At 41.5% G+C, this 12368-nt stretch overlaps 1 protein-coding gene across 1 annotated transcript; it reads right to left on the reverse strand.

Annotated features, from left to right (window-relative positions):
• Positions 1-822: 822 nt before the first annotated feature.
• On the reverse strand, positions 823-11623 carry LOC127295165 (replication factor C subunit 1). Its single transcript, XM_051325065.2, has 22 exons — positions 11265-11623; positions 11013-11150; positions 9920-10627; positions 9777-9844; positions 9558-9633; positions 9416-9477; positions 9178-9329; positions 8782-8942; positions 8509-8697; positions 8285-8406; positions 7988-8195; positions 7564-7617; positions 7213-7382; positions 6231-6321; positions 5320-5501; positions 5198-5237; positions 4989-5113; positions 3305-3377; positions 2632-2724; positions 1768-2014; positions 1314-1373; positions 823-1220 (listed from the first exon to the last, which is right to left on the reverse strand). The coding sequence occupies exons 1-22, from the start codon at positions 11265-11267 to the stop codon at positions 1090-1092; spliced, it is 3153 nt and encodes a 1050-aa protein (XP_051181025.1). The 5' UTR covers positions 11268-11623; the 3' UTR covers positions 823-1089.
• Positions 11624-12368: the final 745 nt, after the last annotated feature.

Below are 12368 nucleotides of genomic sequence, written 5' to 3' on the forward strand. Positions count from 1 at the left end.
CTTAAGCTACTTATGAGTATCTTGTCTAAATAACTATCTCATCCCTTCCCCCTTCCTACCCTCTTCTACCATCTTTATATCTACTTCCTTTACTCTACCTACTGTTTTTCGCGATTTTTTCCATTCTTCTATGTAAATAGCCTAATATGGATTCACAATCAATAACATCTTCACCATCAAGAGTAACTCTTCACCATCAAGAGTAACGTCAGTCGAAGAACACCATGCATCGAGAATATTCAACTAACTGATTAATTTTTTATAACTTTATTTTTCTTTGCCAAATAAGACAGCAAACATCGACGTTTTCCCAAAAATATTCATAGACCTCTTTCCGATGAAAAATCTTTTTTGTGTAATTCCAAATGTGAAGCAAGTCTCCATATTTTATTGGTGAAAAACTTAGATAAACAAAAAATCTTAAATATCCTTCATCGTGAGACATATAACCATCACTATAAATAAGAACCAAGATTCATACAGTAGCAATTAGTATTAACATAATAGAAGTAAGTGGGTCAATCAAGTATCCAAATTCTAAGGAAAAAATCATTATTGACAGAGACAGTACTGATAGATAGAACTTCCATTTATTCGTTGAATAAACAGTTGAATGGAGAAAACCATAGCTATACTTAAGAATAAAACACTAGGAAAAGCCCATATGCAACAAAGATTTCTTGTTGCTGTCAGAATAAAAAAAAAGGCCAAACCCCATGCATATTGAATGTATGTTCCATGAGAAAAGAAATTGCATTTTTTACTTTAAGTTTTCTATAAAATAACCGATTCACCAAAGGCAATCAGTTGATAGAGAAAACATAAAGAAACTACATCAGATACAGAAGCAAAGTCAACAGCTCGTGACCAAAGACTTAAAAAAACGTTGTGAGCAGAAAGAAACAGCAAGTCAAGTTGGTTATCTCGCTTCTGGCAGGCAGGCTAAATGCCAATACAGTGAAGCACAACTACTACGGGCCGAGGTAACGAACATCTGGAGCAGATACACCGTTGCCTACTCCCTACAAGGATATGTACAAGACAAATTTTGAACCCCATTCTGCTCCAGCACATCAGACTCGCTACGGACTACCTCTTTCTCTTCCCGGCTGAGCCTCCCGCAGCCTTCCCTGCAGACCCTGAAGCTTTTGATTTTGCTGGCGCCTTCTTTGCGCTTGACCCGCTGCCATTGGTCTTCAGGTCCAGCTGCACTTGAATTCCTATGGGAGTAGGATCAAAATTACAAATTAGTTAGAGCCACTTATATGCTGAGACAACACTGCCGACAAAAAAGGCAGAAAATGACAAGTAACCTTTCTTCTTATCACTCTGCAGGTCCAGTGTCGGCTTCGAGTCACCAGGAGCAAGTTCATCTGATAGACAAACAGAGCAGCGGTTAAACAACAACACACGCTGCAGAAATTATTGATCACCACAGCATGCTGCTACTTGAATCACAACAGCAGCTCCATTGTAGTTTGGCTGGCTAAAGGCCTACATGGCATGTTACAGATTAAAGCACAAAAAAATGTTACAGATTAGTGTACAGATACATCCAAATTTAGACAAATCTAAGACATCCTTTTATGGACGGAGGGAGTATATGATGATGGTATGGCAGTACATACTGGCACCAAATGCATGTAAAGATATAAATTCATCCCTGGCCAAACAGTAGTGTTAAGCATCAACAATTCTACTTCTGCATTATGTTTATCCTTACCTTAAAACCCTTATCTGTTTATTGACCAAGAAGAAAGCACATACCATCATTTTCAGCATCAGAAGGTTCGTCTTCATCACCTTCAGCTGATGCTACTCCATTTTCTTCAGGCAAACTCTCATCCAATGGCTCCAAGATTGCTGCTACTCGTTTCTTCAATGTTTTTTTCATGCCTGGGATATTTATTTGATCTGCTGATCGAATAACACGACAACTACTTCCTTGTTTGTAAGCCTTCGTCAAGGCACTTTTAACAGCTGGTTGAATACCATCCATAGGATTTGGATGGCCCTGCCAAACAAAAACATATTGAGCAGCACCATCAGAAGGAAAGATGGCAATGCCAATTATACTCAAACAAGTTTGCTCAACTAAGACATTAGCCTGCATGGATGCTCACAGTTTGAGTATACTGAGTGGTAGTTATAAACTTCTGAACTGAACTTTTCTAACGAAACTACTTTTTAAATCACCAATACAACCCCAGAAACAGACTACATAAGTCTGTGGACCTAATACCCAATTACCGTGACACTGCACATGCACGATACAACCAAGAAGATTCACGGTATCGTTATTGTATTTTACGTTTGCAACCGCACTGTCATCTCTATTGCATGAGTTTTCATTTCACAAGCTTAATATTTCATTGATGTACTCGAGCAATTTTCAGTCCATATGATGAACTTGAATACACACCACAAAAGATAAACGCAACAGTTGCAACTATCTCAAACAAGTCATCAAATCAATTCAGAAGTCCTCATTAGCACAATGCAACATATACAGTTACAGAAAAGCTACTTGCAAAACTTATTTGTATTATGTAACATTGCCACTCAAAGAGACAGTTAATGAATACCATTAGATGGAGGAAAACATCAAAAGCTTTTAGAATAATCACCAACCTTAAATTTGGATAATTCAACAAGTGTGTCAAAGTCTTCCTGGGTTAAACAGTAAGTATCCATAAACTCCACCACTTTTTGGACAGCTTCATCCTGCACGAATTAACAAATATGAGATCACCACCAGAGTTTTAAAATAAAAGTTCCTGCACAGGAAATGCACTGCACGATTACTGCATTACAAAAAAAAGGTTGGATTACAGCACTAAGTTGTTAAACTAAAGTGTCAAGTGCATGTAGAGTGTGGAAAAATGTTCCCCATATTTTGCCAACAAAGGATATACAAAATCTAAGATGGTAATAGTTGAATTAAGAAAGCACGTGGGTGGAAGCCTTTGTGTCAAATTGACCAGCTCTTTGACAAAATTATTAAATAAGAACAAATATTACGTTTAAAAATGAGCTAATTCATCACGCAATATTTCCTCATGAGAAGCACATCTGTAAGACATGCAATTCAAACAATATGCAACAGTACATTTGAACCAGCCCAGCAGTTGACAGATAATACTTAATGAATCTTCTATGGAAGCTTTGAACAAAAATCTTTTCATGCTTAACTAATTCAGTGAATGATCACGATAAGTCCGAAAAGGAACATTTTTAGTATACTGGAATACAATGACAAATGGAGTCTATTCATATAGCACATCATGATTTATGATAACAATACCTTAGGCATTGTCTTCAGTGGGCCAGTCAATTGTCTCAAGAGAAGAGTGAGATAATCGAGCCTCAACGCCTCCCTGCAGTTGCCAACAATTATAAAACTTAGACTACAATAAAAAATAGCACAGATCCAGTTTAAGATCAAATTATGTTCTTTCAAGTTAAAACATTGTCAAAAGATCCCAAGTTTTGGTCAATGCTTACCACACAAACGATGAGCACCATGGTTTGAGTAGAAAAACATGATCCCTGATCCCTCTGATCCATATGTATCAGATGGGAGTAGTTTTTATCTTTAAAATGCCAGCTAGGCAGGTTAAGAGAAGGGTAAGGCACCCTTCAAGTCGCTCACTATGAAGGCAATTGTTCAAAAGTAATTACATCAGGATGGCCCGTACATTTTTCCTAGCAGGTGACACTATGGTCCTTATAGTTTCATTGTGGTCCCCAGTGATAAAGCAAACGATCAAGAAAATAACCAATATATTTTTTATTTTTCAATGTTCATTGAGTTATTACTCCCTCCGATCCGAAAAAAGCGTCGGAACAGCGATTTTGCAAAATAACCCATAAGGTTTTTCTTTATCAACCCGCACTCCACTATAACGTCCGCTGCGCGAATGGAGGCTCTGGGCCGCGTCGTTTCCAGAACATGGTGACGAGAAAGCCTGGGTGGGGGATGGGGAGGAGCTGGACTGCGGCATCGGTGCGAGAGTCCTGCTGGCGGCAGAGAATAGGGGCAGCGAGCAGTGGCCCTCTCCCTGTCCGGGGGCGGCGGAGAATGGGGGCAGGGAGGGTGTTGCTGGAGGTCCGGGCTCTTCCGGCTTCAATGGGAATGCGGGGGATGTCTCCTTCCAGCCAGCCACGTCGGGAGCTGAAGGGAAGATGGCGGCCGGCGTAGGATTCGGGGGGGCGCCGCGTGTGGAGAGATGGCGGCGGTGTGCGGAATTGGGACGAGGGGATTGGGGTTAGGGATGGGGGACCAGGGCAGATGGTTTGTATCAATCAGGGTGGGGACCTGTGGTGCGGCCTGGTACGGGTTTAGAATTTTATTTCCTGATTTGAGAAGGGTTTAATTAGAAAATGCTAATTGTACTAACCATTCGACACTTTTTTCGGATCGGAGGGAGTAATAATTTTACAAGCAATGTACATAAGTAGCATACTTTTACCAGTGAAGAACGTGGTTTCTTGTGGTTAAAGGGAAAGAATAGATTTTACCATTTATACATTAACTTAAGTAGGATTCAGCAGGACACAAGCTGGTTATGGAATGAAACACTGAGTTATGCTTCCCCTATCATCCAAAATATCAATGTGAAATGATACATTCAATGCCGATAATGACATGAAGTGTGCCTGCCTAGTCAAATCAGCAGTCTCACTTCTTACTTCCGGAATTCGTAAAACTTAGTGGCTAACGTTAATTTATTTCAGCTCATTGACAGCCACAAAGATTAAAAAGGTTATTAATTTCTTAGCGAACATAGAAGATAGGGTTCACCAAACGTCTAATGTGCAAAATTAAGATTGGGCATATTATTCATGACAGGTTACCAGATAAGAAACAAGTAGGTGACCTGTCTTAACCAACAATTCTATAATACATTGGAAATGAGAATATTAAAAGAAAGCCGCAGAAGACCAGTCAAACAGTGATAAAACTCAAGATGTGTAAAAGTACCCACCTGTCCACATTTGCTTGCTGCGATGCAAGAATATGACTATGGACATCTTCCATTAGTCTTTTGTTTTTGTTAGTAGTTGAGTGCTTGCCCAACCATCCACCAAACCTATTAAAGTTCCGTTCACCCTGCAAAAAAATCCAATTTAGTCTTCAGAAAACAAGAAAAAAAATAGAAATAATGATAATGGATGGTTAGGGTTTGAACTTTACTGCTTCAAGGACTTCTCTATTTCCATGCATCAAAGCAGCACTGGAATTGTTTTAAAGAGATTAGTAATCTTGGTTGGAACATTTGGATAAATCAAATCATCTGGATAAATCAATGTACATACGGTACTATAGATGAAGCAAAACAAGCAGCTTGGGACAGCTGCCACTGCCGATATCTTCTTATTTGTACATTAACAATATCACCGTCTGCTAGAGACTCAGCGGCACGGGCAAGATAATTCATTCTTTTAACTCCACTGTCATCCTTCCCCACAGCGCTAGGCCGATAATTGATATAATTTTCCTATAACGGGCACATGTTAGCACATGAATGTAGTCGGGCATACCACAGAAGCAACAGAGAATGGGTGCATCATCAGCTTTGAATTGGGAAAAAATAACTACTGTCAGGACAATTAAAAGGCAAAATCAGCCTTAGAGCATAAATTTGTACGCAGCTCTAGCACACACCAACTCAGCTAAATATTTGAGTTCAGCACAGCCAACAATGGCCGGAACTTCTCTTCATATAAAAGCTGGGATGATAGAAACTTGGAAGCAAGCATATCCAGCCTTCCAGAAGAAAAAGTCTAGCCTCTGATGGCACAAACTTAACCTATCTGATTCTCAATTCGTTCAGAGGCGCGATTGTGGGCTTCAGCAGGAGCAACGGGCCTCCAAGCGTCACTGCCAGCTAAGCTTAGCACTTAGGGGTGTGGCATGTTGCTGCCTACTTGTAGGGTTGGAAATAACTTATTCTGTCAGGAAAATAAGTGATTTGATTCACAAAATCTTAAATTTGCAACAGAAAACATAGGATGCGTTTTAGGCTTATCACTCAAGGTAGGATTTGATTGCACAAATAAGAGTTCAGATTCTAGATTAAAAGCCATGATACACTATTATTATTAATTAATAGCTCTGCATTAAGTATGTAGAAAAGAAATCCATAGAAACCCAAAAAATCTCATGATGCAAACAAGGATGCGCTTGTACAGATGAGTAAACAAATTTGCACTATCGAATTCCAAACCTGTATAATCAAGGGAACTAAATCAGGATCGCTCATGCTCAAATCCATTCTCTCATCCATCCTTAGTCTCCCACCATTGAAACCGAACAGCCTGGAAGTTGAATATATAGCCATGAACATAAAGGCGGCATGCAAAAAATGCTAATTAACCAATTATAACCGCAAATATATTTAATCTGATAGGAGCAAGCATACAACTAGGTGAATGAAAAAAAAAACAGCTGATTAAATCCCTATCAAATCCAAAAACAAAAAGAAGTGAACTAACGAATTACAGGAGCAAACAGTTCCAGCTTCGAGTGTCTATAATTGGAAATTACATGTTAGCTGCTACAAAACTAACAAATTGCAGGAGCAAATAGTTCCAACTTCGAGTGTCTAAAATAGTTGGGAATTCGCATGCTTAGCCGCTACAAAAACTATTTTAAAACATTTTTATACTAAAATCACCAAAATCTCTAGGGCTGCAACTCAGTACATGTACAAAGGTCTTATCCTAAATCTATTTAGCACAGAATGAAACCATCAACTGAATTTTATCATCCGCAGCAGCATTATGTAATTTTGCAATGGATAAACAGTAGGACCTAGAAAAGGGTGAACTTTGGTTCAAAACCCAATAGAAAATATTTCCATATAAAATGCAAAAACATGAACGATATAGTTTCATTCTTCCCTGAAACAAAGAGCACAAGAGCATGAACAAACTATACCCATCTACCCTGCCATTATGTGATATAGTTTCCAACACAAATCAGTAGTCATACCTATAGGATATTAGAAATATCAAAAAAGAGCAAGCAGCAGAGTAGAGTAATCAGGAACTTTGGTCATCTTTAACACTTACCAAATTAGACAGGACACTTTTATGACACCACAGGCATATTAATCAATAAACATGAACAGATCATAGAAAAACTGACTATAAAATACTAAATAACTCCATAAAATACAATCTGATACACTAAAGAAGGGATCATACTTGTCCACAGCCGTGAATGGAGAGATATCTTCATCTTTGGCACTACTATTAAGGCGTAATCTTATATCATCATATTTGACCACAGACTGTGAGAGACTCATGTATTGCAAATGGTTGAGTGCCATGCGAATATCTCCATGTACTCTTTCTGCAAGCTCTTCCATCGCATTCTAGCAGATGAGAAAACCATATATTAGCAACTGAAACTGAAAAGCATAGTAATGGAAACATACACGTAAATGAAACTATATATTTAATTTAAGTTTAAATTAATTGTGATACTATTCATGTGGTTTTGAAGTTTTGATCAATGATTGGAATAACAGAACTCTGAGAGCATATTGAGCACACCTCTTGAGCTTCAATACCTTCTTTCCTGGCAATCTCCATCAACCTCTTACCCATCTGTTGAGTACAGAAGTTAGAACCAACCCCAAAGTACAAACTTTTGTGCAAATGCAGTAAGCATGTTCCATCTTAATATATATAGTGTGAGGAGATGGAAAAAATAAACCAGGAAGAACCTTTACATGAGATAACCATGTTTTCTAATGTTCAGGAAAACAAGATTAAACAGACGATTTGTATGGGATAAAATGAGTAGCAGCACGCTAATTACATCTCTGCCTAGATATTGCAAGCAACTTAGAAGTGAGAACAGCATGTCAGTTGTCAAAGTCAGCAGTAAGGGCAATAACAAGGTAATAGACAACAGTAGGAAAACTAATAATACTTTACAGAAATCATTATTAATACGAATGTGACATGAAATAACCTGTTGCTTTGTTGGTTTCCTGAAGTTGAGTAGCAAACAGTAATTTACAAGGCTCTTCAATTTCTGGCTAAAACGGTCATTGCAAATGCAAACTATAGGAATCTTGGATATCTTGATGCTGGCAATAAGATCAGCAACTCCACCCCTATCGCCAGCAGACATACCATCAACTTCATCCATGATGAGTACAGCCTTAGGCTTCTTTGTCCTGTGAAATTGTTCGACACTTTATTATCACAAAAATAAAATCAAGGGTCAAGGGTACAAAAAGTTCATCATATGTTCTATGGTACAGACCGGTTGTCACTATAATTGAGAGTGGCATTGCTGATAAGCTCTTTGATAGAATTTGATGTGCTCCCCCCAACACCTTTCTCGATCTTGGAGTCTGCTTTACCGCGGCTATCACTTGCATTAACCTGTTATGAATACATCATTTTAATTTATGTCTCAGAGGTAAATAAAGAACAAATAGTTGTCTGAAAGATAAATACGTATTATACGTAAGAACAAAGACAAACCTCAATGGCCTGCAATCCAAGCATCTGACTGACAACTTTTGCAGTTGTGGTCTTACCAATACCTGGAGGTCCACTCAGCAATACAGCCTTTTTAGCTCCACCATCGGTTTGCTTCTTTCCTTTACCCTTTTGGCCAGGATGAAGGAATTGTTCCTCCCAACTTTTCAACCAATCATGAAGTTGTTTAACCTATGTATCAAAAGTTTATTCAAACTAAGTTGCTTGTCCATACATGTACATATGACCAAAATAACCAAAAGCGAAACTTCTCACCATTGATTGGTTGCCTACTATGTCGTTCGGAACTTTTGGCCGATATTTTTCTGTCCATTGCAAAGAACCACGGTCAACAACCTTGGCCTTTTGGTTGTTAGTGGAAGCAATTTCACTCTTTGATGCAATACTCTTGTCCATGGTACTGACTTGCTCAACAGCTGAAGATTCAAAAACCATATTGCATAAGCATTAACAACATGAGAAGTGATAAATATGAAGAAAAAATCATACAAATGGATATGATATTCATAAGATCAAAGTAACATACACGGTGTTAGAGAGAAAGAAGACAGAACAAACACTACAATCACGTTTCAAGTTCATGCAACTAAGCAGGAATGTGTATGTGCTATAGAACTATAGATTCATTACAATTCAGAAGTTCCTGGTTACCTCTTTTTTCAACTTTAACTGGAGAGCTCTTCGTCTGTGATTTCTGTAGCTTTTCAGAGTTGCTGTTATTTTCATGTTTGTTTGAAGGAGCCTTTGCAGGCTTTGATTTCCGGATCATATCAAATAAACCATCTTCAGTCAAGAATGGGACCCTGCAACAAACGTGAGCATGTATGAAGAGGTGACAACTTAAACAAGCTCACGGCATCCTTTTCAAAACAAAGCTATCAAGTAATACCCCAGATCTTTTGCTTTGTTAGATTTCACACCACCAACGTCTTCATCAGCCAACAGGTAATTCTGTCAACAAGCAATGTCAACAGTCAGCAATGATAGACAATTAACACTTACAGCAGCTAGCTATATAGTGCTACACCTACCGTCTTTTTACTAATAGAGCCAGTCACACGGCCCCCATAACGCTTTATTACATCACCTGCTTCCTCCCGTTCAAGACTGCAAAAAAAGAGAAGTATGATGGTTTATTGTAAGTATCATCTCAATCAGGTAAGCTGGAAGTGCTAGAATAGTTATGCATACTGGTAGTTGCATGATCATAAGACAGAGCACTTGATATCAACGAAGAAAGTAACCCGCACCTGTCAAGAGTGCCACTTATGACAAATGTCAGACCAGCTAAACAGTCAGGGGCACCCTCTGGGACTTCCTACAGAACATGGAATAAAATGTTTGCCGTTGGGTTTTTTCAGAAACTATTGATGCGAGAACAATTATGATTTACCTTCTCCCCTTTGTGAGGAGGATCCTTCCTTTCACCAAAATTCATGAAACCTCTCCCACCCCCTCCTCTCCCTCTTCCCCCAGGAGTAGATCCTGCTCCTCTTCCTCCCCTTCCCCTTCCAGCTGCTTTGGAAGGGGTCTTATCATCTTCATCCATCCTGTCCTCCTCAGCATCATCATCAAGACCAGTAGTCTTTCCATGAGCTGTTCCTCCGCCTCTTCCACCCCTTCCCCTTCCTCTTCCCCTTCCAGTTGATTTGGAGGGAGTCTTAGCATCTTCATCCATCCTGTCCTCCCCACCACCAACATCATCATCAGGAGTAGCAGTCTTTGCATGGACTGCTCCTCTTCCTCCCCTTCCCCGCCCTCTTCCCCTTCCAGCTGCTTTGGAAGGGGTCTTGGCATCTTCATCCATCCTTTCATCCTCGTCATCATCATTAGATGCAGCCTTCAACTTCTTTGATGGTGGTGGCTTCACAGGGGTTTTCCTTTTGGAAGGCGCCACAAAGTCATCGTCGTCGTCTTCTTCTTCAGCCTTAAGGACTCTGTTTGCTGCCAAAGGCTTGCTGTCATCCTCAAGTTGGTCGCTGCTTTTGTGAAGTTTTCTTTTAGGCAAACTCTTGTCGGTAACATCTGAATCTTTTTCTGTTTTGGGTGCGAAGTACTTGCTTGTCTTCCTTCTAGCTGAAGCATCTTGACTGCCAGAGACCTGCACAATCCAGTATTCATCAGATTACTAATGATTCACATGAACTGAGAGACGTCAAACATCAAATGTGGAAGCCAATTCATGAGCTTTATAGTGTGTATAATGTAAACCAAAATTTAATCTAGAATCCTTGCATATTCTGGAAGTGTAAGAACATTGTCAATGGTTTGCGAAATAAGATTACACCAATAATAATTAGCAGGATGAATTAAGAATTTCCAGAATGACCAAACTAGGGGTCAGCGAGCAAAATCGTACTTCACAACATGCAGGTCTACTTAGAAATACATCCATCAAGAAAACAAACTAACGAAAAAACCATCAGAGAGACACCGATACCAAGAAAAGAATGCGTAACCAGAAACAAGGGTATGAAGCATTGTACCGAAGATGGCGCGGGCTTCTCTGGAATACTGAGCACGGGCTTCTTGGCCGCGGCGGCGCCAGTACCGGTGCCGGATGGCTTGGCCGCACCAGCATTCTTGTCGTGCGGCTTCATGAACCATTTCCTGATGTCCGACGACTGCGCCACGAGGAAAGGAAGAACGGCAGAAAAAAAAAGGTCAGGCGAATGAATCGAGGACCCTTCCGCATCGAACCAAGAACCCTCGGGGGAGGAAGAAACCCAAGAACTCACCATCTCCTACCCGGCGAAATCCCGGATCTTTCCCTCTCTGGCCCCGAAGCGCGAATGGGATCCGGTGACCGTCGGTTCTTGGCTCAATCCCGATTGGGGAGGGTCAAGAGGAGGACCCTCTAGGCTAGGGTTTTAGGGGTTCGGGGCGGCTTCTTTCCCCCTCGCTTTGCGTCGCGTGGCGCCCCCTTGCAGCGAGCCTGGGGAGAGGATGGGAGAGAAGGAGGCAGCGGCGGCGGCAGCGGCGCGCAACGAAGAAGGCTCGTGGCGGCACGAATTGATTGTTTGGGTGGGAGGGGGAAGCGGGCAGGGTAATCACTAGCGCACTAGCGCGCGGTTATCTCGACTTCTCGAGTCAGGGTTAGTTCGGGTGAGAGCGTATCTAGTGAAACCGAGCAATCTGTGCACCGGCTGAACCCGTGGGTTGTGGGCTTTGGATGAAAAATGAAGGTATCAGATCTAAGAGCATCCCCACTCGTTGGCGCTCCCCACGCCCAAATCCGGCGAAATTTTCGTCCGGATTGGAGGAAGATTTGGCGTGGGGAGGAGTAGTTTCCCAGTCGTGTGCTCCCCAAGCGGCGTTTCTCGGGGAAAAAGAGGATGGCTCGGGAAATCCGGACGAAAGAGGAGACACGTGGGCGTGGGCGGTTGGTTTAGCTTCATCCGGAGTCCCCGAGCGCTCCCCGGGGGGCCGGGGATGGCGTGGGATCGCCGGATGAAAATAGGCCCAAATCCGGACCAAAACGAGGAACCGGGGGCGCGACTGGGCCGAATTTCGCCGTCCGGATGGAAAAAAGTGGCCGTGGGGGGCTTTGTGGGGAGACGAGTGGAGATGCTCTAAACAATGGGACTGCCGGTACAGTTTCACATAGGTACTAACCTTTGTACTGTCCACGAATCGTTGCTGCGCGGTGGAGACCATCCGTGGAGGCCGACCTGGCCGCCGATGCGGCTGCTCGCGTCGTTGGGCGGACGGCCGGGGGTCTCACATCACGAACGCCTGGCCGTGCTGCCGTGGTCCCGAGCCGCCATGCTGCTCTTCTCCTCCCTCTTTCAAATCGTGAAGCTCTTCACTTGCAAAAGAATTGGGGAATTTTGGGATAGAAG

Source organism: Lolium perenne, chromosome 4 (genome assembly GCF_019359855.2).
Source record: "Lolium perenne isolate Kyuss_39 chromosome 4, Kyuss_2.0, whole genome shotgun sequence".
NCBI classification, from domain to species: domain Eukaryota; kingdom Viridiplantae; phylum Streptophyta; class Magnoliopsida; order Poales; family Poaceae; genus Lolium; species Lolium perenne.

Coding starts and splice junctions, on each gene's coding strand:
- LOC127295165 (XM_051325065.2), bottom strand. Junction 9,330..9,415: donor AACAAAGCAAAAGATCTGGG/GTATTACTTGAT, acceptor CGTTTGTTGCAG/GGTCCCATTCTTGACTGAAG. Junction 8,943..9,177: donor AGTTAAAGTTGAAAAAAGAG/GTAACCAGGAAC, acceptor TTGAATCTTCAG/CTGTTGAGCAAGTCAGTACC.